Source organism: Ceratocystis lukuohia, assembly GCF_044167205.1.
Source record: "Ceratocystis lukuohia strain C4212 chromosome Unknown Supercontig2_pilon, whole genome shotgun sequence".
Lineage (NCBI taxonomy): Eukaryota > Fungi > Ascomycota > Sordariomycetes > Microascales > Ceratocystidaceae > Ceratocystis > Ceratocystis lukuohia.
The window spans coordinates 630,255-657,082 of record NW_027263521.1 but is presented as its reverse complement, the minus strand read 5'-3'; the positions used below and the strand labels follow the sequence as shown (position 1 = coordinate 657,082).

The following is a 26,828-nucleotide window of genomic DNA, read 5'->3' as shown; positions in this document are numbered from 1 at the left end:
CCTAAGCTAAGCAAAACTTGTTCAACTATTCCTTGGCGAGAGGAAAGCCAAGAAAAAACTACAGGAAATCTCAGGATTCTGTTGCTGAGGAGGGAGTCTTTGCTTTGCGGTGCTCTGTGTTTGACAGCTGCTGGCAGCTGCGGAGACACATACCCGCCGAGAGCTGCCCGCCCAGAGCTGCCCGCCCTGTTTGCTCTAGGCTTGCATTACAGCGCTTTGGTCTTCTCATGGCTCCTTCGTCCTCACTCATTGTTTTGCCTGGAGGGGGTTGTTTCTTTTGTTGTAGCACAGCCCTCTAGATAATTTCCCTGGCGTTTTTCCTTTTTCCTTGCCTTGCATGATTTCTCAGCTCAGCAATTCCTGTGTTGTCGTCTGGTCTGTAGGCTTTGGGGAGGGAAATACATAACAACCAACTCTCTTGTCTCTCCTTTCTCCCTGGCCACTCGTCGCCTCTCGTCTTTAGTAGCCCACATGTCTTGTCATATTGTCTTGTATATCTTGTATCTTGCCTCTTGTTTCTTCTGTGTATCTCCCCCTTCCTAACTTGACTCTCGTTTCTCGTTTCCCGATGTTTGGCATCTGTTGCTAGTCAATAAATAGGCCACTCACGAACCAATATATTAGATTAGGCTCTATGCATTTGACTTGTTTATGATTCAGCCCGGCATGATTACTGAGCCATAATACCTTTCCATTCTCCTCCATCTTACCGCCTACCTAGTCCCGCTTCAGCCAACCCGCCCCCCCACAAATGCACCAACCCACAAAACCCTAAGTCTACCTCGCCTCATCTCGCCTCATTGTCCCAAAACCTCCGACGATCCGGCGATCTTGGATGCAGGGGCAAAAGAGGAGAGAAGCCCCACGGCCGGCTTCAGTAGCACAGCTAAAACCTAGGCAGGGTCTGTAAATCATTCATAGGCTATGGCCTCTACTAAAATTACTGTAGTTCATCTCAGCCATTCACATCCCTTCTCTCCTCACAGTCTCCTCACCCATTCCAAGCACCTCGGCACCCTTCCTCTTGCCTGCCCTTTCCGCTACTAGAAATGACCTCTGATCCCTATATTTCTTTATAACACATATCACTACACGACCCTCGTCGTGACGATGGCGATGAATGTCTCTTCTTCAATGAGGCCAATGATACGCAGACTAGACACCACACCCATGCCTACCCGTATATGCATGCCGCGAGTGAGCTCAACGTAGACAGGTGCCTCAAAGTCATGTTGCCTATGCTTCTATACGTGACGATCTCATATATATAATTTTAACCTAATTAAGATTCTCCTTGCCTCGGCTCGTTTCTAACGTCAAACCCAAACACAAGGCAACCATTAGGACGAAGCTATCGCGACTTTCTGTAGCCCCCTCCCCCAAAAAAAGTACATCTCTAAAATGATTTAACGGCGATATTTCTACTTTCTGGCCAACCATGAAGGTTTGCGCTGAAGGGAAAAAGGAATAAAAAAGATACAGTCTCGCATCTAGGTTTTCATCTCTTGCCCCCTTGGTCTTTTCATCGTCGATAAGCCCTCTCGGCATACGCACCATTCGGTGCCCGCCCGACATACTCTATCTCATTAGTGTAATACCGGTGCTCTACTTCGGGGTGGACACTATAGTTGCGCTGCATTCTCTCTGCTGGCACAACGCTGTAGGCGCGTGCAGTTGATGGAGGTGGCATGAAGTGCCGTTGTGGAGGCATTGGAGGAGGAAGGTCACCACTATCGGGCGGCCGAACACTCGCCGTTCGATGAAACTCCGAATTACCCAGAGGGTGTGAGTGCGGTGGCATGGTAGGAGCAAATGAGCCATCAAGAGGCGGACGCACACTAATAGGTCGACTATACGTGGCGGGTTCGTCGTAGCCTCGACGGTCAGTAGGCGTAGGACGAACTGATACATAATCATCAACGGGCGGGCCAACAGGCCGGACCGAGTATTCCCTAGGTCTCATTTCACTGTCAAGCACCTCGGATTGTGTGACTACATGACGGGGAGCGTAAGCCCCAAAAGGAGTAGGCGATGTTGCGCGACGAGGATATGTGCCAAAGGCTACTGGGGATGCACGACGATATACGGGGTCGTCATCGTAGTACTCAGCTGGTCCAGGTCTTCTAGACACTGCTCGTTTGTATACTAGTTCCTCGCCATAATGTGGCTGACGCGGGTAACTAGGCCGCGAAGGCTCATAATATGACCGGCCATAATCATCGACTACGACTACACCACTAGACGCTCGCACAGATCCCATAGCCGCTGGCTCACTGTCTGCAATAGCAGGGGATGTAGCGCGATGTTCGAACTCATGGCGGATGGCTACTGAGGCAGGACCTGGTTCATGACTTTCGTGGTAGTACCGGCTGGCTGATCGTTCAGTTGGGTAACGTTCTTCAGTGCTATAAAGGTTGTATGCCGGACGAACATAGTGAGGTGGCCTAGAAGATGATGGTCCCGGTTCGATGTAGACACGCTCATGGGCCGGTTCCGCAACTCTGCGACGATAAGGCTCATGGTCACCGTAACTAACGTAATGTCCAGGAGCCCTGTGGTAGGGATGATCACGAGGGTCGGCAGTCAACGAGCCTCCAGGTGAATATTGCACACTATCTTCATCGGCTGAAGCATAAACACGCTTGCCCTTTTGTCGCTTGCGAGGGGCATATTCCGGAGCTTTCATCTCAGGGGACTTTGGCTCAGTTTTGACGACGGTTGCCGGTTCATCTGTTCGATCTTGCTTACGTTTCTTGCCCTTGTTCTTGCGCTGTTTTCCGCGATCTTTAGGCGAAGTACCAGTACTACCTGAGGATACATCCTTGTGAGAAGCAACGCGTTCAGTAGGCGAGACTATAGAAGCTTCTACGGCTTGCACGCCGTCCCGTGTTGCAAGAGACGACACATGGTAAGGCTGGGGAGCAGCAGGGACAAGATTGTGGGAGCGAAAAATGGACGGGGGCGGTTGTTCGGACTCGTAAACGCGGCGAGTACGCTGGTATTGCATGGGACCTGAGGGGACAGCAGGGGCCGAGTCTGAATCTAGAGCACTGTCAATTTCCACTTGCCTTTCACGGGGTGAATGTGAATAATCCACTGCGCTGCGTGTTATGGGATGAAGGGGAGAAAAGTTACTGGTTGCTGTTGGTGGCTGAGCCGTAGTAGAGTCGAGAGTAGCTACAGATGCGGTGGCGATGGCCGCGGAAATGGCCGCAGCGGCAGGCGGCACAACAGGCGCTACAGTGGCCAAAGAAGAACAAGATACAGCCGTAGGGTCGGGCACACTGGCGGGTGCATTGCTAGGAGCAGTATTATGACCATCGGTGCGGGTGGGATCGCCAACAGAGGCAGCATCGTCGATACTCATAGGCTGATCATCCTGAGATATCGGGGTGTCATGCCTTGACGAATAGTAAGAAGCATTAGACAGACTATCAACATCGGGGATGGGGACAGGAGCGGGATCAGGAACAGAGTGAGAACTGGTGGATACAACGTTTGCAGTTGTAGAAGCATCCGCCGCAGCCACTAGTTTTTGAGCAGTTTCATAGATCTTGGCAATATTTAGTTCAGGCTCCGGGTATATAGACGCCTTGTTAGCAAGTCGCTTTGTTTCCAACTCTTCCTGGAGGCTGTTCTCAATGCGTTGCCGCCGCACTCTGAACTCGGCACGGATAAGGTCATCTGACTTCTGTAGCAGGACAGGATTTATCTCAACATTGGACTTGACCGTATTGGACGGCTCAGAGGTAACGGCGGGTTTTGCAGTGCCAGGCGAGGTTTTGAAATCAGGAGCACTAGAAGAAGTAGCACTAGAAGCAGCAGCGCTATCAGTATTCAGCGTGGCCGAGGCAGCAGAGCCCCTAGCACTTGGGCCTGGCCGTGACAGCAGAAGCACCGGCGACGTGACAGCATGCGGCGGTGGAACTTTACCAACCAGTCGCGCAGGGATTTTGATTCGTGGATGGCCGCCAGACAACACGACATCACGCAGAGCAATGATCTTTTTGTACTGCTGGAACTGGTGCTTCTCGGCTTCTGAAAGAGCCAATGGCGCAGCACAGGAGGAAACACTTGTCTTGACAGAAGCCATGGAAAAGGAGGGCGAAATGGTAGGAGGGAGAGGGTAGTCACGCCGAGAGTCACCACGGCTTGATGAAATAATATGGGCTGTAATACGGGGAAGAAGACGGTAAAAGCCAGCCCCGTTAGCAAAGAGGATAGGGGAAGTCAAGAACTAGCTTGCGGTTAGTAGGCTCAGACAGGAACAACACGGCCATGCGTGCAGTAAAGAAAAGCCAAAGAAAAATTGTGAGGCCCTATAACAGCCTGACGAGCAACAGTAATAGCAGTAGCAGAAGTGGAGAAACTATGATAGAAACAGCTAATCAGACCAGATATATATCATCAAAGCCAGCTCTAATGACAAGATGAAGCTCCCAATAGCGATATTGATCTGGTTGGTTTGTCTGTAGCAGCTTTGTAGTGCAGAGCTAATAATGAAATTTGAGTTTGGACGCGATGGAGACAGAACGAATTTTGTTCATGGATGGCTGACTAATCGTATGGGGCAAAATCCTACAAAGGGTCATGCCATCATGCGACGGCTATATGCGCCCCCCTTTTTTCTGCATTACGTAAGCACGATTTTGAGTCCCAGCGATGCAGATACAGCAGTGGCAGCAGTGACAGAAGATAGAGATGGAGGCAGACCCTGTAGCAGACGCTTAGAATGTTGTAAATGCAAACGACACAGCAGACGATGTAGCAGAAAACGCAGAATTAGAGCCATGGAAGTGCCCGACTTTCAAAACACCTACTCAGCCGGTCACAAGTACGAAGCGGGAGCTGTCTTGCTGGCATTTACCCCGATCCCATCACTGCTTTTCATCACTTATCTTGCCCTTCACACAATCTAATAAGATACCGATGCTGCAGGAGAAGTACCGAGGCAGGATAAGGGTGTAAGGTTAGGTCGCGTGGCGGGTCGTCCTTGCCATATATCTGAGTTGGACACGACTGCCTGAGCCAATAAGTCTTACCACAACCCACTACGTTTGGAAGCAAGGGCAAAAGGCTACGCATGTGGCCGGTTTTGATCTCATTCTTATAGAGGCTCGATCAAGTGGCTTACTAGTTAGTAGGGGGCATGTCGGCCGCAAAGCTTGGTTATAAGTCAACGCTGTGGCCTCTCGGCGTTTGATTGTGTCACCGTCCCAAGAATCCATCGAACCTCCAGATCTCTGGTTTAATATGCGGTATAAGCGCTACCACTACAAGTGGACAGGCGTTTGCGAATTCATTTCGTCTAGTTATCTACTGTAGTGAATGCCTTCTGAAAGCCTTCACACTCATGCCACTAGAAAGCCTCACTACTTCGAGAGAAAGCTATGGGGTGGACAGCAGTGGTGAGATATGAGTACCTATTTGCGCTTTGAAAGAGAGGGGGGGGGGAACATGGCATGAATATTGAGAGGTACTTGTATTATTATCTACTAATCTTGATATAGAGGCCATCACCCAGAAAAGATAAGGCAAAGCTTGGCGGCACCGCAAAAATTCTTGCAAAGACAGAGAAGGTGAGGATTAGACATAGCCATCCGCAGAGCCTGCAAGCCAACGTCCAGGAAAGTGGGCGGCTATATGAAGTGGGATCAAGACTGTAACGCACCAATGAGGCATGAAGCATTTCATCTAGCGTTAGAAAGAGCCACAATGGGAGCATGATTCTCCGCACAGGAAGATCTACTCATGGCAGGTAGCTGAAGATATGTTCTGTTTATGCTGCCCTTGAACCACGGGCAGGTCGAACTGCCACGGGATGGTAAGTTAAGATGCTGATATTGACAAATGGACGGGGTGGGCATAACAAAACATCAATACTGGCTAGGGCGCAAGCTGGAGTACAGAGAGACAGGCCCATCGCTATCGCTAATCGGAAGGCTCGCAGCAATGCGGCTGCAAAGTCTCTAGCGTCGGTGATTGGTGTTTTTGGCTTAGCCTTTTGATTGCCAGACTGCTTGCCGTGGTCTGACTCGAGTAGCGCTTCCGGAAGGCGTTAGTATTGGATGTCCCAGTTCCGACGGTTGACACCACCTGTCGAGGGCGTGGCCAGGGTTGTGGCACTACTATTGCAGAGATGCGGGAGGGACTCCGATTCTCCGCAGCCCACCCTTTTCGGAGTGGGAACGTTCACTTTCACGATCCCCTAACAACTGTGAGCATGTCAACCAAGCACAAATTTTCAGCTCATCACACTTATAGTAATGCATCTGGGTTAAGGATGTAGTGGTCTAGCAATACGAAGCCGAGTCTGTACACACCTGGTGAGGACCTGGGGGAGAACAGGATCTACTCCTGCCTTGTCATCTCGCCAGCCAGTCGTGTCATCAGCGGGTTTAGAACCATCAAAGAATTGCTGGAATCTGAGCGGGATGCGATCAAAGCGCATCGGTCTCTCTATGTCAATGGTAAGATCTTGCATCGCGACATCTCTCCGGCCAACATTATTATCACCCACCCCGAAACAGCCAATGGCTTCAAGGGCATGCTCATCGATCTTGACTTGGCCAAAGTACGAGACAGTGAACCGAGTGGGGCACGGCACCAGACCGGCACGATGCAGTTTATGACGGTGGAGGTACTACGCAAGATGGGTCACACCTACCGCCACGATCTCGAGTCGTTCTTCCATGTCTTGCTTTGGATGTGCGCACGCCAAGCGTGGAGTAATGGATTCTGGAAGATAGAGCTTGCCCGAGGATAGCCTCCTCTGGGGATGGAAGATTGGGAGTTTCAAAAATATAGCAGGAATCAAGTGGTGTCATATGATTGTGAATGGTCTTGAAGATATTATGGAGGAATTCCCAGAGGCGCTGGATGTCGTGAAGCCGCTCTGCCTGAAAATTAGGAAGATCCTTTTTCCTTTTGACAAGGACGAGTATATGAACATTGGAACACATATTGGAGACCCAGACCAACTTTACAACCCTATAATAGCGGCTTTCAACAAGACTATCAGCGAACTCTAACTAATGTCAAAGAATTACGTTACCACTGTGACCTAGGAAGGAAATCATGATGGATTAGGTGCATGGAGTACTAGGAGAACACGAGGGAGAGATAGACAGTTATAATGTAGCATTCCTGTAAAGACCATGTATTTTCAAACTTCGGGTATGCCGTCATCATAGAGATCGTTCCAAAATATAATTTCCTGCTCCCTTCGAAGTGTCCTGATCCTGTGATCGCACGGCCAGTTCCGTTTCGAGGGAAAAGGCGATCTGTCACGCCAGTCAGAGAAAAGCTTTCCTTTTCATAGGCTCAACTTTCTCAAATCCAGACAGCTCACGCTTCGTACTTGTGACTGGCTGAGTAGGTGTTTTGAAAGTCGGGCACTTCCATAGCTCTAATTTTGCATTGTCTGCTACGTCGTATGCTGTGTCGTTTGCATTTACAGCATTTAAAGCGTCTGCTGCAGCGTCTGTCTCCATCTCCATCTTTTGAGCCCGGATACAGCAGATGGAGGCAAACAATGCCGTGAAACCGATATTCAGTAGATCAGAATACCTAAGAGGACATGCCTTCGAAGATACTATATGGCCAATCTGATGACACTTTCTACATTTTGACGCTTTCCTTTTCGTAGGCTCACGCTTTGTACTTGTGACCGGCTGGGTAGGTGTTTTGAGAGTGGCACTTCCATGGCTCTAATATAGGCTGTTGCTGAAGTTGATTTCGTTTTAGATGCCAATGAGGGTGAAAATATTGAATGGAAAGATTCTGGTTTGTCTCTTGAAGTGGCTGAAGAGTGTGGACACATGGTAGACCAATAGAAGAAGTGAATGAATGGGTACAAGCTTTCAGGGGCTTTCCAAGAAGCTGCCGCTTCTATTGGACTTTGCGTAAAGCCTGATGGGAGACCCAGCCACGGACAGATTCAAATGGTGCCACAGGGATATCGAGAGGCATACGTAATTTCTGTGAGGTTTGCATTTGGTGAAGCTCTCTCATCTGACCCAAGATTGCATGCTTAATAGCTTGACAAGTATCGAAAAGATCAAATCTTGAAGTTCCCAAGTGTGATTTGATCAGCCAGTGAATTCCTTCAACCCTTGAGGTAGCGGTATTACCAAAATGGAAATACTTGTCCACCCATGCTTTTACAAGCCGTTCCTTGTGTGGGGTGAGCCAGTATGTCAAGACATGCCCAACGTCTTGAAGGTATTGTGAGGCGTACTGACACCGAAATCTTTCAACACGAGTCTTATATGTCTCTTCGTCTGGTGATGCGATTATGGAGTGCCAGCATGCGTAAAACTGCTCCCATGCCTTGGTCTCCGGACTGTCGGATGACTCATTGCGCTTGAGGCCAAAAGCTGGTTGGCAGTGTTGGAGAACTGCCTTATTAGCATGCCAAAGGCAAGGCAAGGCAGCAGCAGAAGGGAACTATATTGGAACAGCATTCATTATTGCTTGACATCGATCCGTAAGAACAACTGAAGGAAGATCTTGGTGGTATAGAGACTTGAGGTGTTGTAATGCCCATAAATAATCATCCTCTGTCTCTCCTGAGAGGAATGCAAATGCGATGCAAAATGATTTTTGGGAGGAATCCACTCCAATCATATCCAGGAGTGGCATAGCATACTGATTTGTCTTGTATGTGCAATCAAGTAACAAGACATCTGGGTTTTCTTGTAGATATGCTATCGAATCAGGATGTGCAAAGAAAAGTGCTGTTGGACGATTTGTATGCTGCTCTGCCCATGGCGTAGTTCTCGTCTCACAGCTGCAATTTGATTTCCAATATCTTTTGCAGTTGCAAGCGTACCTAACGCGTTATAGATATACGTCCTGATATTTCTTGGGGCAACTCCAGCTGCTACTAGATCCGAAGTCATAGATGTATCCTTCTTTCGGAGAGCGCAATGTGTAGGGTGTCCAGATGGGTCTTCGCTTTGCGGATGATTATGCTGGGCGTATTCTTTGCCTGGCCGGTGAACTAGAGTATAGGTATCCTTATCTGCAGATTCTTTGGCTGATACTGAAAACTTGCAGTTAGTTACTCGGCTTGAAGTTCGGCGTTTTCGTATAGCTAAAGGGTTTGGCGGCTTTCGAGCTCGATCGCAAGCAACAACTTTTGTCCGGCCATTTTTAGTCTTTCTAGACTTTCCGGCTGTAAATGCATAGCCTCGAGATTTCGACCAAGCATTTGCAGCAGCAAAGAGAGCTTCGCGAGACTCGTAGATATCGTCCTGAAATTGACTGATTTGTAGCGCCTCTGCGTTGAGTCTGCTACGCCGACTGCTGTGTCATTTGCATTTATAGCATTTAAGGCGGTTGCTGCAGCGTCTGTCTCTATCTCTATCTGCTGTCACTGGTGTATCTGGTGTATCTACAATCGGTGGACAAAAGTGACGATCCGCGCCCACTTTTTTGGAAGTTTGCCACAACACAGCATACGACTTCAAAGTCGTATTTCTCAGCCAAGTTGGCCTAGATTGATGAGGGATTTTTAGAATTAGTTAGCTTGGTGTTTCTGATCATATAGATCAGCTCAGTATTTGGTGTACCAGCCTTTTGCGTCAATGACGGCTTGTAGTCTTCGTGGCATAGATTCTATTGACTCCTTCAAGAGCCGGTCATCGAAATCTTCCCAGACTTCAGCAGCAGCTCTTCTGAGTAAATCTAATGATTGTTGATTCTTTGGAAGTGTTGCCAGCTCCAGCCAACGCTTACAGATCTCCTCTTTAAGTAATTTCCATAGATTCTCAATCGGATTGAGATCAGGGGAGTATGGCGGCCATTCCACCAGCTGAACGCCGTGCGTGCTGTTCAGCCCAATCCTTCAACCAATCCTGTACCAATCGAGCTTTATGTGTTGGAGCGTTATCTTGTGCGAATATTGAACCTGGGGATGCAATTGTAGGAAGCTGCTCTTGCAGACACTCGAGAATTTGGCGTGCGGAAACCCCCCCCCCCCTTCTTAGATTCAGGATCTCCAAAGAGAGACCACAAAGAGGTACGGGCAATGTACGAAAAGGCACCCCAGAACATCTGCGAATGGCGTGTTGGCTTTGCTTTTGGCTGTACATATAGAGGATTTAATTTTTCGCCCTGATCTCTATTAGTTGTGGTATTATTGCAGCTTGAAGTTGAACATACATGGGGGCAGAAAACCCACCCTTGCTTGTCTCCGTCGCCACGGGCGATTGTAGACTCATCACTGAAGATCCAGTAATGCCAGTATTCTGGGGGCTTGTCAGTGTGTTTTTTTTGCAAATTCAAGTCGTTTAGCAGCAGCTTCAGGCGTGAGAAGTGGTCTTCTTACAGCTTTCTGATGTAATATACCCTCTTTCTTCAGATACCGTACGAGAGTGCGTGCTGAGATCTGTAGACCTGCTTCTTCCACAAGCTGAGCTGATGAAATAAAAGGATTCTTCTGAATACATCGAAAAATGACTCTTTTATCGTGCTCATTGAGCTTGGTTGGCCGCCCTGCGCGAGCGTTACTCTTCGCACTTGTCTGCTCATCGTAGCGTCGAATGATGCCAGACACGGACCCAGGCGACACTCCCTCCTCAAACGCGATGCGCCGCAGCGGGGTGCCCGAAAAATACTTCATTACAACCCTCGTACGCTTATGAGGGCTATATTCGACCCTTGGAGTCCTCGGAGGCATTGTTGTGTTGCTGTATCGATTTGAAGCTGAAGAGGTTGTCGCGTCGAAGGTGGAAAACGCGACGCGGTCGCGAGAAAAGTGGTTTTTGGATCGTCACTTTTGCCGACCCACTGTAGTACATCTGGTATTCACATTTTTTTCGCTGGTAAGGGCTCAGTGTGGTGATTGTGCATGGAGAGTTTCTATTTAGCCTCCTTGGCCTGAAAATAGTCAGATGGTGTGGGCCAGTCACGTGGCAGCGCCACAGTGTGGCTGAAACTTCGCCTTCATCACACTCAAAATCTTGCTTAGGTAAGCTGATTGTTTTATTAGATAATCCAAAGTGGGGCGCATATAGCCGTCGCAAATTGCACAGGTCATGTCACCTACAATCATAGTGATTCTGCCCAGTAATCTTCTCAACCTCCTAGACGTCTGGTAGGCTCTGCTGGGGTTAGCATTCTGAGTGCTAGACCCCCACTGCAAGATTGCGGCTTCATTCATCAGCCTTTAGAATAGGACTTTTTTTTTTATTTTTACAACACCTCAAATGTGATCCCGCACTAAACTTTTTGACGAGCATGCTGTATTGCATGGCCTCTTCTCCCAGAGCTACTTGGGGGCGACAGTTTGCAAGCGAAAAGGCTGAATGTGGGCCAGGAAGTAGCAAGCACCTTTCAGTGACTTAAGCCCGAAAATAGGGCGCTAACGGTCAGTCTGAGGCTCTGTATTTGGCTTCTTGTGCTACAGAGCGTGTATCGTCTGAGATAAACCCCCTGTATCTCTCAGTCCTTCAGCCTTCACTCCGGTATGACTCAAATCATCTTGTCTCCCCTTTCCCTAACTTCGCCCACCGCTAACTTAGCCTATATGACGCAGTTTTAGCTCTAGTAGCCAAGTCTTGTCATCTTCTTGTGCCGTGCGCATAACCCTGTAATCTTCTTTCATCTAGGCCCGTATGCGCCCTTCTGCTCTTCGCTTCTACTTTTCGGGCCGCATAGCTTCAACGCCAAATTTGGTCGTTAATAACACGGTAACTAAAGGGGCCTTCCCATTGGCCCACTGTAGCTACTATACATATAGCCTACGCAATTCATGTAACTCGCGGTCCTTACATTTACACAGCTCTCGGTTGTTTCCTTTATCCTCCATTTCTCACTCAACTTCACTCCCCTGTTTCTCTTCTACCACTAAAATGACTGCCAACAACGTTTCAGAGGCTTCCAAGCCAGTCTTGTTCTTGTAAGTCTGTCATGTTCGTGTGCCCCAAGACCCCACCTCTGACTAATACCACCCTCTCCTCCTAGCGATATCGACAACTGCCTCTACTCCAAGAGCACCCGTGTCCATGACCATATGGCCAGGCTCATTACTGAGTACTTTGCCAACCATTTAGACTTGGAATGGTCCGAAGCTGTGCGACTACACCAGGAATACTATACCAATTACGGCCTCGCAATTGAAGGCCTCGTCAAGCACCATCAAATTGACCCTCTGGATTACAACGCTAAAGTTGACGATGCGCTGCCGCTGGAAGACATCATCACACCCAACCCAGGGCTACGCGCGCTACTCGAGGACATTGATCGTAACAAAGTTCGGTTATGGCTCTTTACCAATGCCTACGTCACTCACGGCCGACGTGTGGTCAAGCTTCTTGGAATTGACGATCTGTTTGAAGGCCTAACGTACTGCGATTATGGGAGCGTGCCTCTCGTCTGCAAGCCCAAGGAGGCATCGTTTGCTAAAGCCATGAATGAAGCTGGCGTGGAGAAGATGTCTGACTGCTATTTTGTTGGTATGTATTCAGCCTGGTCCTAATCCTACCACCCATACTATTATCAATCGAGCAACTAACCCCGCTACTACGTATAGATGACTCGGAAATCAATTGCAAGAAAGCTAAAGAGATTGGCTGGACAGCCGCTCATCTAGTTGAGGACAGCGACGGCGGGCCTGCATCGCCCGTTTCACAGTTCCAAATCACCCACTTAAGCCAGCTACGTGATGTCTACCCCCAGTTTTTCAAGTCCAAGAATGCTTCTTCACCTTAGAGACGAAGCTGCTGATACCCATTCATGCATATTATTTGAACCTGCCTATAAACATATACTCACCCATACCCTCTATTTAAGATAGATACTAGATACTTACTCGTCTTAATAAAAAACCTGTCAACTATCATTATCCTGCTCCTTCTTATTGCTTTCTCCATTTCTTTGCTCCCTCCAGGGACTGCCCTTCGTACTGTTTTGAGCGCCGAAATCAGGCAAGACCTCAACCATTGCCGTGGGCCGTATCCGTTTTTCTTCATGGCCTACGAATATTCATAATGACCCTATCCAAATTTGCAAGCACAGCATCCTTCTCCTTGATAGCCTGCTGACGTTGTGCCTCCGCCGCACGTAGCTCCTCCTCTAGCTCGCGGATATTCACTTCCTGGTCCTTTTCTGTACTCGACAACCCTGGTAGGCTGGAAATCAACACTTCAATCTGTTGCTCGGTGAGGATGAGGTCGCGTGCCAGCTCAACCAGGCCGGCACGGAAGTCTTCAGCTGGGAGTGGATCAACTGTAGTCAGAAGCAAGAAGTGTAGACAGTTAGCATTATTAGCAGGCCTAACTAAAAAAAAGGGTACTATTCAATATCAGACGAAGCAACCCGGGCTAGCCGAGCACCCACCTTCTTTCTCTTCGACCTCGTTCTTGCCATCGCGCACTTGGTCTGTTTCGTCGAGAAGCTCTAAATCGTGGCGTTTGTTGACAAAATGTATACAAGCAACGAATTGCTGCGCGAGCTTTTGTTTTCGTTCGCAGGGTTTCATGTATAGGTTAGTTATTCTAGACTTAACCATGTCGCGTTAAGTGGATTTGCCTTGTGCCATACCTGGTCAACAGCATCTTGTAACTGTGTCAAATTGTCGCTCATGTTGGCCGCGTATTTGAATCGGTAGAAATGGGGGAAGCAGGAAGCGCATGAAGTTGAGGGCGAGAACTTGTCGCAACAGCCAGCACGGAGATGAATGCCAGCAATTTAGCGGGTCAGAATATGCCAACCAACCCTAACGCTACAACCCTATTTACGTAGCATATCACCACTTGGCACGGCACGGAGAGACTCTTCACTTTCTGCTTTTTTTTTTCTCTATTCCTGTCAGGTTGTCTATATGCTAAACATTCACTATACTATTTCTGGCGCGGGTTTTAACCGCACTGGCCGGCCCTCCCATGTCAACACTAGGAGCTCCTTCTTTTCCTTTACAGACCTCTTAACATTAACGCCAAGCCCGTCTAGACCAATCGCATCGGCCGCCTTATTCCATAAGAGCTGACGCAAGGCACCGCCGTCCTCTGTCGTGCATGTAATAGTAGCCATAGGCCACTTGCTGCGCACCATAGCTTCACGCATGCCCTTAGTGGCTGAACTCTCGCTGACAAATACGCCAAGGACATTGTCCCCTCGCCAGCCGGCTGGGGCGCCGACAAAGGCGCCCTCGAGCTCTCGAATTAGACGGGGGCCAACGGCCTGGCCACCGCCCTTGCATTGCACAATGACATGCAGTGGGGCCTTGGCGGATGGCGGTGTCCAGACGCCAAGGAGGTCGATTCCGCCGTCACAAGCACCCCCGATGCGTCGAAGGTCGAATCCGTAGCAGGCAAGTGTGTTTCTGACAAGATACTCGTAGTACGTCCCTACAAAGACGGTGGACTTAGGGTCAAGTCCCGTTCTTGAGGCGTAGTTGAGGAAGGTCCGCATATCCTTGTGTGCTGATGTGTTGGAGTTTGGATATACCAGATTTGATGGAGGTGGGGTAGAATATGTCCTACGCCATGTTTGACATTGTGGGACTTCTCGTCTTGCTGTGTTTACAGCACGCATAAAAGCATAGGGCCTAGTCGGATATATAGAAGCGGCCATGATTAGAGGTAGCGAAGGAGCTGAGGTCTACTGGATAAAGCGGTGGCAGGTTTTCATCGTCCAAGTCCTAACTTTATGACTTGAATGAATCAAGTAGATATCAGCCGACGATTTGCCGACAAGGCTAAGAGAATAACTGACCATGGGCACCATATGGGGAAGGGCGAGGTCACGATCTAGAGATCGGCTTTGCAGTTTACCGAGGACAATGTATCTGTATAGAAATTCTAATTCAGTCGTTCCAAATAGCCTCCTTGGCCTTTGTGGCCTTCTCCTGTTCTCGCTTTTTGGCTTCACGAGCCTCTTGACGCTGTAGTTTCTCCCGCTCCAGTAGCGCCTTATGATATGTTCGCTGCTCTTCTGTTTGCTTAGGCGGTTTGATGCCTAGGGCCCCGGCAATCATGCGACGAGCCACAGCGTCTGTCTTTTCGGGGCGTCGATGCATAGATGCCGACGCTGTAGCAGGACTAGAAGTATAGGGAGCAGACGAGTAAGGTGTACTAAATCTGTGCCAGTCGTCGGCGGATGCTGAGTCTGGCTTGACAGCCGAAGTGTCGCTGGTTTTCTCGAGTTGATGCGCATCTTTTGTAGCAGCTGGCTTGGGCGGAGACTTGGAGGGGGTAGCTTCGGTGTCAGAGCCGTCTTCCCAGGAATCCAAGACTGGGGAATCCGCCGCAGTGGGTTTGACCATAGCGCTTAGGGCTGTTTCAAGAGCGAGCAAAAGAGTAGAAGCTGCCGAAACCTGAAACGGGTTGTGTGAGGAGTCTTCGGATACGGAGTCTTGACGTGATGTATGTTTGGAGGGGCTTAGCGGGACGGATTAAAGTGGAGAGCCTCGGACGCCTAGTGTGTAGCGGCTGCCAACAGCTGCTAAAAGGTGGCATAGTACACCAAGACTCTAGAGAGATCTGGAATTTTCCATGAAAAAAGGCTTTGTAAGCAGTCTTTTGGCCCCTGTTCTAGCAGCTTTGCCACCAATTTTCACTGAGCTCAGAGCTTTTTTGTCAGCTTCCATGGCCTACGAAGCCTACAGCCTAGCCTAGCCAAGCCAAGTCTACAGTCAATCTATAGCAGCTTTGCCTCAACACCAACCCTCACAATCAATCACCCACTTGTCCACTGTTCACTGTCCTGCTATACTTCTCCAATTCCCTCCACTGCATTCTTTTTGTGCTGTGCCATCTGAGGCCCGTGTTGGCCTTCTGTCCTTCTCCTCTGATTTTGTTCCGGTCTTTTATTTTATTCTTTTTTTACAGTGTCCCCCCCCCTGTGTCCCTCATTCCCTACTGCCGACTGCCCTCCGAAATCTGCGACCGCTTGCTTCTTTGTCTCCGAACCTGTCTGCCCTCTTCCCCGCAATGCTTCCGCGGTCGACTCTACCGAAGCAATTCGGGCTGGCCCGGCTCAGCGCACCGTCATCGGCCTCTGCTTCCAGAGCTTTCTCTCTGGCGACAGCCCATGCGCGTACACCTCACATTAGACAAGCCCTGTGCAAACAGTCATCGCTAGTGCGGCTCTATCAACGGGGGCCTGCTTTCTCAACCGCCCTCAGTCTCGCCAAAGAAAAGAATAACAAGAACAAAGATGCTGATCCTAAAGGCTTCTTTGACAGTTCTGTCGACAACGTATCTGCCGACCCCGAGACAACTCCTAATCCCGCTGCCAAGAAGACTGAGCCGACATCAGGGTCTGCCGCCGCTAGTGTTTCCCCGGCCGAGGCTGAGAAATCGTCGGACGATGTCGCTGATACTAAGGAGGCCAAGCAGTCCTCCAAGTCCAGCTCTGGATCCAAGGATGCTAAGGATGCTCGTGGGAGTGCTGCCAGCGGCTCTTCCTCGGGTGACGGTAGCGGCAGTGGTAATGGTGGTGGGAAAAAGGGCCCGCGGAGCGGCGAGCGCAGTCTCCAGAAGCCCGAGGTCCCTGAAGACTACCCCCAGGTTTTAGCCCTGCCCATCTCTAGAAGACCGTTGTTCCCTGGTTTCTACAAGGCCATCACAGTCAAGGACCCTCATGTCGCCGCTGCCATCACCGAGTCAATTAAGCGTGGCCAGCCATACATTGGTACTTTTATGTTTAAGGACGAGCACAACGATGAGGACGTTATTCGCAATATTGATGACGTCCACGACGTTGGTGTTTTTGCGCAAATAACAAGCGCATTCCCCATCCACGGTCAGGAGGGCGGGCTGACCGCTATCCTGTACCCTCACCGCCGCATCAAGCTCTCTAGCTTGATCCCTCCGGGCGCTATTGACCCCAAAAAGCCTTCTCCTTCTGACAAGGAAGCCAGCTCCGTCGAACCCGAGCCAATCCCTAAGTCTGAGCCCGAGGAGCCCAAGGGTGATGTTGTGGCTAGCTTCGAGGAGAGTGCGCTTTCGCCCACCACTGCCACCAAGGCCGACCCCAAGTACGAGCCTACATCGTTCCTCCGTAAATACCCAGTCAGTCTAGTCAACGTCGAGAATCTGACGGATGACCCGTACGACCCCAAGAGCCCCTTTATCCGGGCCGTTACCAATGAAATTGTCAATGTTTTCAAAGAGGTGGCCTCGATGAACAACCTCTTCCGCGACCAAATCTCAACTTTTTCAATGAGCCAGACCGGCAATGTGACCTCGGACCCCGCCAAGCTAGCCGATTTTGCTGCTGCTGTGGCATCCGGTGAGGCCAGTGAGTTGCAGGAGATTCTAACATCCATGAATGTTGAGGAGCGCATGCAAAAGGCCCTCACTGTACTCAAGAAGGAGCTGATGAATGCTCAGTTGCAATCCAAGATCAGCAAGGACGTCGAGAACAAGATTTCAAGACGCCAGCGTGAGTACTGGCTGATGGAGCAAATGAAGGGCATTCGCCGGGAGCTTGGTCTTGAATCTGATGGCAAGGAAAAGCTCGTGGAAAAGTTCAAGGAAAAAGCCGACAAGCTGGCCATGCCCGAGGCCGTACGCAAAGTGTTTGACGACGAGATCCACAAGCTGGCCCATCTTGAGACGGCTGCCTCTGAGTTCAACGTCACTCGCAACTACTTGGACTGGCTCACGCAGATTCCTTGGGGCATTCGTAGCACCGAAAACTTTGGCATTGACCATGCCATGAGTGTGTTGAACGAGGACCATTACGGTCTTAAGGATGTCAAGGACCGCATCTTGGAGTTCATTGCCGTTGGTAAACTCCGTGGCACGGTCGAGGGCAAAATCCTGTGCTTTGTTGGGCCACCTGGTGTTGGCAAGACTAGTATTGGCAAGTCGATTGCCCGTGCGCTTAACCGGGAGTACTACCGCTTCAGTGTCGGTGGTCTGACGGACGTAGCCGAAATAAAGGGTCACCGTCGAACGTACGTCGGAGCTCTGCCTGGCCGCATCATTCAGGCCCTCAAGAAGTGCCAGACAGAGAATCCGCTGATTCTAATTGATGAGATTGACAAGATTGGCCGTGGGTATCAGGGTGACCCGTCCTCGGCACTACTTGAGCTCCTGGATCCCGAGCAAAATAGCTCGTTCCTTGACCACTATATGGATGTGCCTGTGGACCTGTCCAAGGTTCTTTTTGTCTGCACAGCAAATATGACCGACACTATCCCCCGGCCGCTTCTGGACAGAATGGAACTGATTCAGCTCTCCGGGTATGTGGCCGACGAGAAGATGGCCATTGCCCAAAAGTACCTGGCTCCCGTTGCTAAGGAAATGGCCGGGTTGCAGAATGTCAACGTCGATCTGGCGCCTGACGCTGTAGAGGAACTGATCAAGTCATATTGCCGTGAAAGTGGTGTGCGCAATCTCAAGAAACACATTGAGAAGCTATACCGTAAATCAGCACTCAAGATTGTGCAAGAGTATGGCGAAGATATTGTAGAGACACCCACTACTGTTACCGAGACTGAATCTGAAGTCAAAGCCAAAGCCAAGACTGATACGAAGGCTGAGGCAACAGACAGTTCTGATGTCTCTAGTGATTCCAAGGGCCTCAACGAAGCGACTACGGCTAGTGCCAGCAAGTCTCTCAAGGAGGATGAATCTGCCACTAGCTCTACAGTCAAGAAACCCGAAGAACCCCGGCCAAAGCTAATTCTACCTGACAGCGTCAAGGTGATCATTGATAAGAATAGCCTTGCCGACTATGTCGGCCCTCCTGTTTTTACATCAGACCGTCTGTACGAGGTCAACCCAGCTGGTGTATCCATGGGCCTAGCATGGACGCAGATGGGCGGTGCAGCCATGTATGTCGAATCTATCTTGCAGCAGCCGCTGCGACACTCGTCACGGCCGCACCTAGACATCACAGGAAACCTGAAGAATGTGATGAAAGAGTCATCGACGATTGCTTACTCGTTCGCCAAGTCATTCATGGCTCGTGAGTTCCCCGACAACGACTTCTTTGATAAGGCCAATCTGCATCTTCACGTGCCTGACGGTGCGGTGCCCAAGGACGGCCCATCTGCTGGCATTACCATGGCCACCTCGCTTCTTTCACTTGCGCTCGACACACCTGTTGCCCCCACTGTTGCCATGACCGGCGAGCTGACGCTGACCGGCAAGGTGCTGCGTATTGGCGGCCTCCGAGAGAAGACGGTTGCGGCACGCCGTGCTGGTTGCACAACCATTCTCTTCCCACGCGACTGCATGCATGACTGGCTCGAGCTGCCAGAAAACATCAAGGAAGGCATCGATGGCAAGCCCGTAGCGTGGTACCAGGATGTGTTTGATATCATCTTCCCCAGTCTAGACCGCGAGGCGGCCAACAAGTCGCGACTGCCACCAGCAAAGGAGGGCAAGAGCAGCAAGGGGGAAAGCGAAGAAGGTGTTGAGGAGTAAATGATGACTATAGTCGCTATGTGGTAGAATATCTCTCCTCTTTTGTCTGCGATCCTCCGACTTGGTTGCTCTTGCATCTCTTTCTGTCTCTTCGCCCTTTATCTCTCTGTCTCTTCTCTCCTCCGTGACCTGTGCCGAGCCATCCGAGAGAACTTCCCTCATCTTCTCCTTCTCCTACCCTTTTGTCCCCTTGTGTTTTTCGTTATTCCTATCGGCCGGGAACCCAATTGCGCCGCTGTAACTCTATTATATCATCTTCATTGTCGACATTTGTTTCTACCGCTGCTTTTTTCTGTGCTATCATGATGCCGCTTCGCTAGTCTAACCTTTTTTGCTGACTTTTCTTGCTTGTTTATATCACCACTTCTATTTACTTTGTGCATTGGCTAAATCTCCATTTCTTCTATTTTCTGTCTCATTCCATTCGATTGTTGACCTCAGTGAAATCAGCAAGTGACTAGGTCGTTAAAGTACTATTCTCCACAGGACACAGGCTAGAGGCTATAGCATGCGCACACACATGCATACTTCACCTGCATATGTGGGATTCGTCTAGTTTGCATGTGCCCAGCCAGGCACACACAGACACTCGCAAATTTCTGCCCAACTGTCTTGCGCAATGATAAGCCAGGCAAAAGGGCACTGGGGCGGTTGGCTGGGCCAAATGCTACAGCCGATCGAGTTGGCAAGCCAGCAATGACCATGGAGTGTAAATGAGACTGTCTTGGGTTGTTTTTTGGGGTTATAAAAGCCTAGATGTCTAGCTGGCTGACCGGGTTGGCATGCAGACCAAGAAGTGAGTACCCTCTTTAGGTATCAGCCGTAGTAATGGAGCGAGCAGGCGTGTGGCTCTTTTCAGGCTGTTGAATAGTTGATGTGTGAATACAGCAGCCCACAGTATATAGATTATAGCCTATAGCCTACAGCTCACCAAGTACACGACACCACTCTCTCGCTACTAGCCATTTCCTACCTCGTGAGCCCTACAGCCTGGCTACACACACTTCAAATTACATCATGATCATTTGCTTTGCTCGCCTCAAATACAGCACGCAATCAAGCAGTGCAGCCAAAGCACATCACACCGTACGACAGATTGGGTTACAGGGCGTGTTGCAACTCAGCCACAGTGTAGAGGTCACGTGGTCAGAACGTGTGCACTTGCTCAACCCTTCAAAGCATGTATTCAGAAGTACAGTTCCCCCAGCACAGCAATGTAAGCAAGTCCATAGCCAGCCAAATACTTACACATGCACCCAAAGAAAAATACAAGATAGCCGATATCCAAGCCATTCCTATCCGGAAAAAAAAAAACTGCAACGAGCTGCTGCATTTCACTGGCCCCTATCCCCTAGCCTAGCCTATAATATGTCCTATAGTATGGTACCAGGCAGTGTAGTTATACCAGTCACGAGCACGAAGTTGTCAAGTGGGTGTGGTTGTACAGCATCAAGTACAAGATGAGCGAACACTAGACAGACTAACTCTGTTAGGGTTATGAATCGAGTTCATATGCCATCTCTTTTTGCCTATCCTAGCTTGGCCGTTGTCGTTTTGCCGCTTTGTCACTTTGTCACTTTGTCACTTTTGGGCTTGTCCCTTCCCTATCTTTGCTGTTTTTGAGCACTCTCCCATGTCCCGCCTCTTTGCGTACAACTTCCTAGCTTCTTTCCCAGTTAGTTTAGGTCCACCACCCTAAAAAGGGTACGTAGCCACCTACTATTTTATCCTTGATTCCAACCGCTATGGGCCTGCAATATCCACTTGCCTGCATTTGCATCTGCACCTTCTGTCTAATGACAACTCGGTGGCTTCCTTGTCGTTCATTGCTCTTTGCAGGCCGCTCTTTTCAGCTCTAGCTCCCTTCAGCTCTTCTTATAGCAGTGCCGCCGTGTTTGTTCTTCGCACAAGAACACAAACTATCTATGCCATTCTGACATCATCATACTTTATACATAGACAAGCAGACAAACAGACAGGCAAGCTTGTAACCAACTCAACAACAACACATGAACAGGCAATCACATCTCTTTTTTCCCTGCCTCCTTCCTTCCTTCCATGCTTAAAATCTCCACAGTTTATGCAGAAAGCATCATCATCATGCAGTCGACCATGACCAACCAACTAAAAAAGGGCAAGAACCACAGTTGATAGCATGTCGATAGGTGGTGGCAGTTGCCTTGCTGCAGAAGAACAGAACAACCAACTCACACATACTTTTCCCCATCCTCTTTTGATCCATTCCCCTCCTGTTTGTCTCTTACTCGCGCCTCTTATTCGTCTCTTATTGCCATCTCTATCCCTAGTAAGTATGGACATGCATCGTACTTTCCATTTGTCCTTTAGTCGCTGTTAGCACCTTCCCCGAACCTGCTGTCCGCCCGTTTGTCACATATGAGCCTATAATTTTTCAGGGTTTTGTCTAAGGCCGTTTCTTTTTCCCCTTCTTTTTCCTTTTTTCCCCCTCGTTCTCCCTTTTCATCGGCACTGCATTCTGCAGCAAGGCCCCATCAGCAAGCCAAGTATCACCAAGTGTGACACTTAGAGAAGCACCCGCTCACTCTCAGTCTTCCGCCAATCCATTCATTGTGCTTTTCTAGCCTTTCTAGCCTGGCTTTCCTTATTCATATTCTCTTTTATATTCTGATTTTATCTAGGCCTCTCGACTTTACCTAGCCCTTGTTCTCCCTCCCCCCCCCCAGTCCGTTCTGCCAGCCACTCAATCTCAGCCCAAAAAATACACCCATATCGAACGAACGACGTCAATATAAACGCCCGGACAGCCACTGCCCCGTTGCTTGCAGCTTGGTTCTCGTTGAGTCCTGCCGTCCAAACCCAAGTATCCACGTCCAAGAGAGCCCTGCTTTGCTTCTTTTTCACAAGTTCTCATACAAACAACCTACTGATCTGATTTACCTACCACACAGCAGCTACCCAGTCCATTATTACTCTTCCATCGTCTGCTCCTTTTTACCTTCTATGCCTAGTTCCCCCAGCCATATATTTGTTTATCTATCTGTCACATTCCCAAGCTATATTCTCTTCTATTTGCTATTCTCCTCCCAAAAAGGCCTGCCCAAGGATTTCCCTGGTCAAGGGCTCTTGGTCATTTGGTGTGCTTCTTCTTTTTCAGCAGCCATTGTTCCTTCATCTTGCTCTCTCCTTTTCACGCTGTATTCTTCTTCGACCTTTCAGTATTTATCTGCATAAAATCCCCAAAAGCCCATCAAAACCAGCCTTGTTTCTCACTCTTTTCTGGATGCCTGATCATCTGCTCTATTATCTCCACATAACATCACGCCTCTATATTGTTTCTTCTAGGCCCCGTCCACCTTAATCATCTTGTTTTCTTCTCCGTTCGCCTTATTTTTGCCCTTACTTGCTGCATTGTTCTCTTCTTCTTTGTCTTCTGGTTTCCACTTACTTATACGCATCCTTCCTGATATCGACTCCACTGCCTAGCTTCTGCCATCCTTCTTTTATTCCGGCCACTTCTTGACTTACATTCGCCTACTTACCTTTGCCTTGTTGCTGTGCTTAATTAAAGCCGTTTCTTTGTTTTCTTTTTGCTTTTTGCCACTTTGGTTTCTTATACATAGTGTCTGATTGTGTTCCAATCCTGGTTCCACCGTCTTATATCACTACCCCCTCCTCTCCCCTCCCCCCTTCATAATACTCTACACGCCTTCTCTCACAGCACTCATAAATGGCCAGACATGTCCGCTTTCCTCCCTTTCACTTTGCGTCCGAACAGCCTGCGAAAAGACCTCGGCGGTGGTCGCTACGCCGGTTGACAAAAACATTTCTCTGCAAGTTGTGGACCCAACAACCAGAATCCTCCATTGCTACCACTGCAATAGCCATGCCACCGACGACAAAAATAGCCGGCGAAGTCTCAGGCTCAAAGACAGACTTAGGGCCAGATGCAACTATGCATACGACTATGCTCTCTAATGAGCTATTTCAGCAAGAAGAGGCATCTGAAACTACACAACCATCAGTTCAAGATACTCCCTTCTCCTCCAAAGCCTCTTCACCTATAGGAGAAGAGGCGGACGTCAGAGATAACATCCCCACAAGCCCCATCATCACTATCACCACTTTTTCGGATGACGGCAAGCCCAATACCACCTCGATATTGAGCACTATGGACGAATCAGCCTATCCTCCAACTCAATACAGCGAGAATAGTACTGCAGCAGAGGCCTTGGTCTCTAAATCTACTCATATTCTTACAGATGAATCGTCTGCTCAAAACCTCGTCTACCCCCAAGAGGATTCAAGCTCTCTAGCCACGCAAGAATATTCTATTGCTGCTCCTGAAGGTTCCAACAAGCCGCTTCAAGTCTCAGGCATGTCCCCAATTCCCATTGAAGAGCTTGCTACTACTGAGGCTATCGATGCCAAAGTTGGTGCTCCTCCCACAGAAGTCTCTGCGGAACCCTCGACTCCAGGGTCCTCCGCCGAAACTGTACCCGAAAAGTCAAGCAGCGCCCCGGAAAGATCTCGCTGCGATTCTCCCACAGTCCCTCTCTCAATCCAAGGTGCTTCTGCTGGCCCAGAACCCATTTCACCTTCAGCTGAGGCCAGCTCTACTGCTACTCCTGTTTCTCAACTCCCTGAAAGATCTTTCAAGTTTTCCTCTACTCAAAGGTCGCCAATGGTTGGCTTACCTAGAATGCAAACCTTCAAACGCCAACTTTCTGAACGTCGTGAAAATCTCACAGCTGTCCTCGAGACCCAGGCTGAAAGGCGAGCTATTTCAGCCGATCGTAGGCTAATATTGACACGGGCAGGGTCTAGAGGCGCCCTTCGTTCACACTTCCCTCGGACCAGTGGCCCTGCTATCTTGGAAGTAACGAGGTCACGATCTATGGTCACTCCCGGCCAATTAACCAAGTCACTCCCTGCTATGCCTGATACTCGGAGCTTGATGGTGCTTGACAAAGCTCTTTTAAGAACTGGAAAGGCTTTAACAACCAAATTTCCCGCGGATAAATCGCCAGAGCAAGAAAAACACAGTGTGGAAAATGAAGGGCCTGAAAGCGATGTGGACGCCAGGTCATCACTAGAGAGCAATGAATTTCAGGCTGGCAAGGACGATACTGAGAGTGAAGCGGCGCAGGGTGTCGAAAACTCATATACCGCCATGGTTCCATTTAATCCAGCCGCGCTAGATACAGGCCAGCCTTACCAAAACCAGCACGACGTCCATGATTCAGCTATGAAATTAGGCAACGATGGTGGTCATGCTGATGAACCCTGCAGTGGCATGCTCGTCTGTGGAGAAGTTATCTCAAAGGAGTTGGAAACCAAATGGATTCTTAATCTCAGCATGACATACCGTGATGGAAGCCCACGAGAAAAGTTCTTCGTCACATTTCTTCAAGACAGTTTGTGGCGCCGAGTCACCATATCCCTTGATTACCGTGACTGCGAGGCAGAGTCAATTGAAGGCGATCTCTTCAAAATGACAAGTCAGCGGCAGAAGAGCCGTCGCATATACAGAGAAATCCGCAGCAGCTTAGATGAGATCAATTTCTTTGAAACGGTAACAAATCTCCGGCTTGAGACGTGTGACAGTAAACTACATATTCATGTTTCTGAGGATGTTAATGTAAGTCATCGCTTTTCGGCCTTTCTTCTCGTTTTTAAATATTTGCCAAATAAAGAACAGACTCAAACTAACAGTTGCTTTAGGAGGTCATCAGCCATCCAACTACATATCAGCTCAAGTATTTGCACTGCAACTTCGTCAGGTATCGTGACGTCATCTTTGAATCCCATGCCTCTGGGTTCGTCTATCGCGTATCTGTTGGCGGCAGACTCATGATTTTGAAGGAGATTCCAGGCAGAGAATCTGTTGACGAGTTTCTTTACGAGGTTAATGCCCTCCATGCCCTGCGTCCATCACTAGGTGTCATCAACGTCTTCGGCCTTGTTCTAGATGACGAGAATCCCGACTATCACCACGCCGATTACAAGCCAGTAACGGGAATTCTTATCGAATATGCCGAGAATGGTGCGCTAGTTGATATTCTTCATGACAGTCGTGTTAAGGGGGTCGATATCCCCCTCATCACACGACTAAAGTGGGCTCAGCAAATCACGCAAGGACTTGCTGATATCCATGAAGCTGGCTTTGTCCAGGGTGATTTCACCTTGGCCAATATTGTCATTGACGGTTTTGATAATGCCAAGATCATCGATATCAACCGTAGGGGGTGTCCGGTAGGCTGGGAGCCTCCGGAAGCAATCCCTATCATCCGCACAAAGCAACGGCTCAATATGTACATTGGCATCAAGTCTGATCTGTTCCAACTAGGAATGGTTCTGTGGAGTCTTGCCACGCAATACGACGCACCTGAGGCTTGTGAAAGACCCCTATCACTTGATGAACACAACACCGACATGCCATTTTGGTTCCGGGATGTAGTCGCTATTTGTCTCAGCTCAAGCCCGCTTCAACGTCCCCAGGCATCGGAATTGTTGACATTTTTCCCTTCCGCGAATAAACTTGCAACCCCTGCAGTCTACCAGTCCTCGCGCCCCACTCAGAAACTATACGATTACACTGACTCCGAAGATTCTGAGTATAACTACGAAGCCCGGGGCCGTTCCCCGATGTACTTTGGACGGCGCTCAGAGCTAAATCCACTGGTTTGGACCAGTCCGCCGAGCTATTCGCCAAGTGAGATTGATTCCGAGGAAGACCCTGACATGAGCAGATCGGTAATATCCAACAAAAGTGCGGAGTCAGTCAATTTATACTTCAAGTACCAGGATGCCCACCCTCATGCAGATAGCAGCACCGTATCAACACAATCAGCAGGTCTAAACCATCACAAGAGTCATCATGGAAGTGCAAAGTATGAGTTTGATGAAAATTTATACGATGTTGTGACACCTGTGGTTCCAGCCGATACCGATACTGATGTCGAGCTGGGTGCTGATGCATATCTTGATGACACTACATTGGATCAAAAAAGCAAGTTAGCCGCCCACAGTTCAGGGGAATCCGGTTTAGCCCACTACTCAAACAAGTCACAGACTGATCTCAACGCAGACCCCTCAGCTTCAATCTTCCGCCCGCGGTCATCCATACACTCGGTATCATCTTCCGTACACTCATCCGCTGAGTTTGTCGGCGCACCATCAACAGCCCATACTTCAAGCAATGGCAGCGCGGCAACAAGCATTGCATTAGACAGGCAGCGGCGCCAGAGTCAAAATGAGGGCCGCAGCAAGGGCAGGAATGCAAGCAAAAATCAAGGGCCCAGTCAAACAGAGGTCGGAGGACTAGTGAACCGTGGAGATATGCCACCAAAAGTCCTAGTTACGGATGAAGAGTTAATGCATTGTGATGGGAGTGTTGGGCTGCTGGCTGCTCCTGCTGTTGTTGCTGCTACTACGGTACAGTGAGCCAGATGGGTAGGTGAA

The 26,828-nt window shown here is 49.3% G+C and overlaps 7 protein-coding genes across 7 annotated transcripts; 4 read left to right on the top strand and 3 right to left on the bottom strand.

Moving 5' to 3' along the window:
• Positions 1 to 1,522: 1,522 nt before the first annotated feature.
• Positions 1,523 to 4,093, bottom strand: HOO65_020167 (uncharacterized protein; the record flags this gene model as incomplete). Its single annotated transcript, XM_071000005.1, has 1 exon — positions 1,523 to 4,093. One exon carries the CDS (start codon positions 4,091 to 4,093, stop codon positions 1,523 to 1,525), a length of 2,571 nt encoding a protein of 856 aa, XP_070860805.1.
• Positions 4,094 to 6,139: 2,046 nt separating this feature from the next.
• Positions 6,140 to 7,031, top strand: HOO65_020166 (Protein kinase domain protein; the record flags this gene model as incomplete). Its single annotated transcript, XM_071006986.1, has 3 exons — positions 6,140 to 6,217; positions 6,290 to 6,708; positions 6,767 to 7,031. 3 exons carry the CDS (start codon positions 6,140 to 6,142, stop codon positions 7,029 to 7,031), a joined length of 762 nt encoding a protein of 253 aa, XP_070860804.1.
• A 4,827-nt stretch (positions 7,032 to 11,858) lies between these two features.
• Positions 11,859 to 12,717, top strand: HOO65_020165 (pyrimidine 5'-nucleotidase; the record flags this gene model as incomplete). The annotated part of the gene is made up of 3 exons (XM_071006995.1): positions 11,859 to 11,905; positions 11,971 to 12,461; positions 12,539 to 12,717. The coding sequence occupies 3 exons, from the start codon at positions 11,859 to 11,861 to the stop codon at positions 12,715 to 12,717; spliced, it is 717 nt and encodes a 238-aa protein (XP_070860803.1).
• Positions 12,718 to 12,973: 256 nt separating this feature from the next.
• HOO65_020164 (mitochondrial protein) lies at positions 12,974 to 14,580 on the bottom strand (the record flags this gene model as incomplete). The annotated part of the gene is made up of 4 exons (XM_071006700.1): positions 12,974 to 13,233; positions 13,345 to 13,502; positions 13,549 to 13,569; positions 13,928 to 14,580. The coding sequence occupies 4 exons, from the start codon at positions 14,578 to 14,580 to the stop codon at positions 12,974 to 12,976; spliced, it is 1,092 nt and encodes a 363-aa protein (XP_070860802.1).
• A 232-nt stretch (positions 14,581 to 14,812) lies between these two features.
• On the bottom strand, positions 14,813 to 15,271 carry HOO65_020163 (uncharacterized protein; the record flags this gene model as incomplete). The annotated part of the gene is made up of 1 exon (XM_071000004.1): positions 14,813 to 15,271. One exon carries the CDS (start codon positions 15,269 to 15,271, stop codon positions 14,813 to 14,815), a length of 459 nt encoding a protein of 152 aa, XP_070860801.1.
• A 667-nt stretch (positions 15,272 to 15,938) lies between these two features.
• Positions 15,939 to 19,388, top strand: HOO65_020162 (Lon protease -like protein, mitochondrial; the record flags this gene model as incomplete). Its single annotated transcript, XM_071000003.1, has 1 exon — positions 15,939 to 19,388. The coding sequence occupies one exon, from the start codon at positions 15,939 to 15,941 to the stop codon at positions 19,386 to 19,388; it is 3,450 nt and encodes a 1,149-aa protein (XP_070860800.1).
• A 3,931-nt stretch (positions 19,389 to 23,319) lies between these two features.
• On the top strand, positions 23,320 to 26,810 carry HOO65_020161 (Proto-oncogene tyrosine-protein kinase LCK; the record flags this gene model as incomplete). The annotated part of the gene is made up of 2 exons (XM_071006349.1): positions 23,320 to 25,005; positions 25,089 to 26,810. 2 exons carry the CDS (start codon positions 23,320 to 23,322, stop codon positions 26,808 to 26,810), a joined length of 3,408 nt encoding a protein of 1,135 aa, XP_070860799.1.
• Between the last annotated feature and the right edge of the window lie 18 nt (positions 26,811 to 26,828).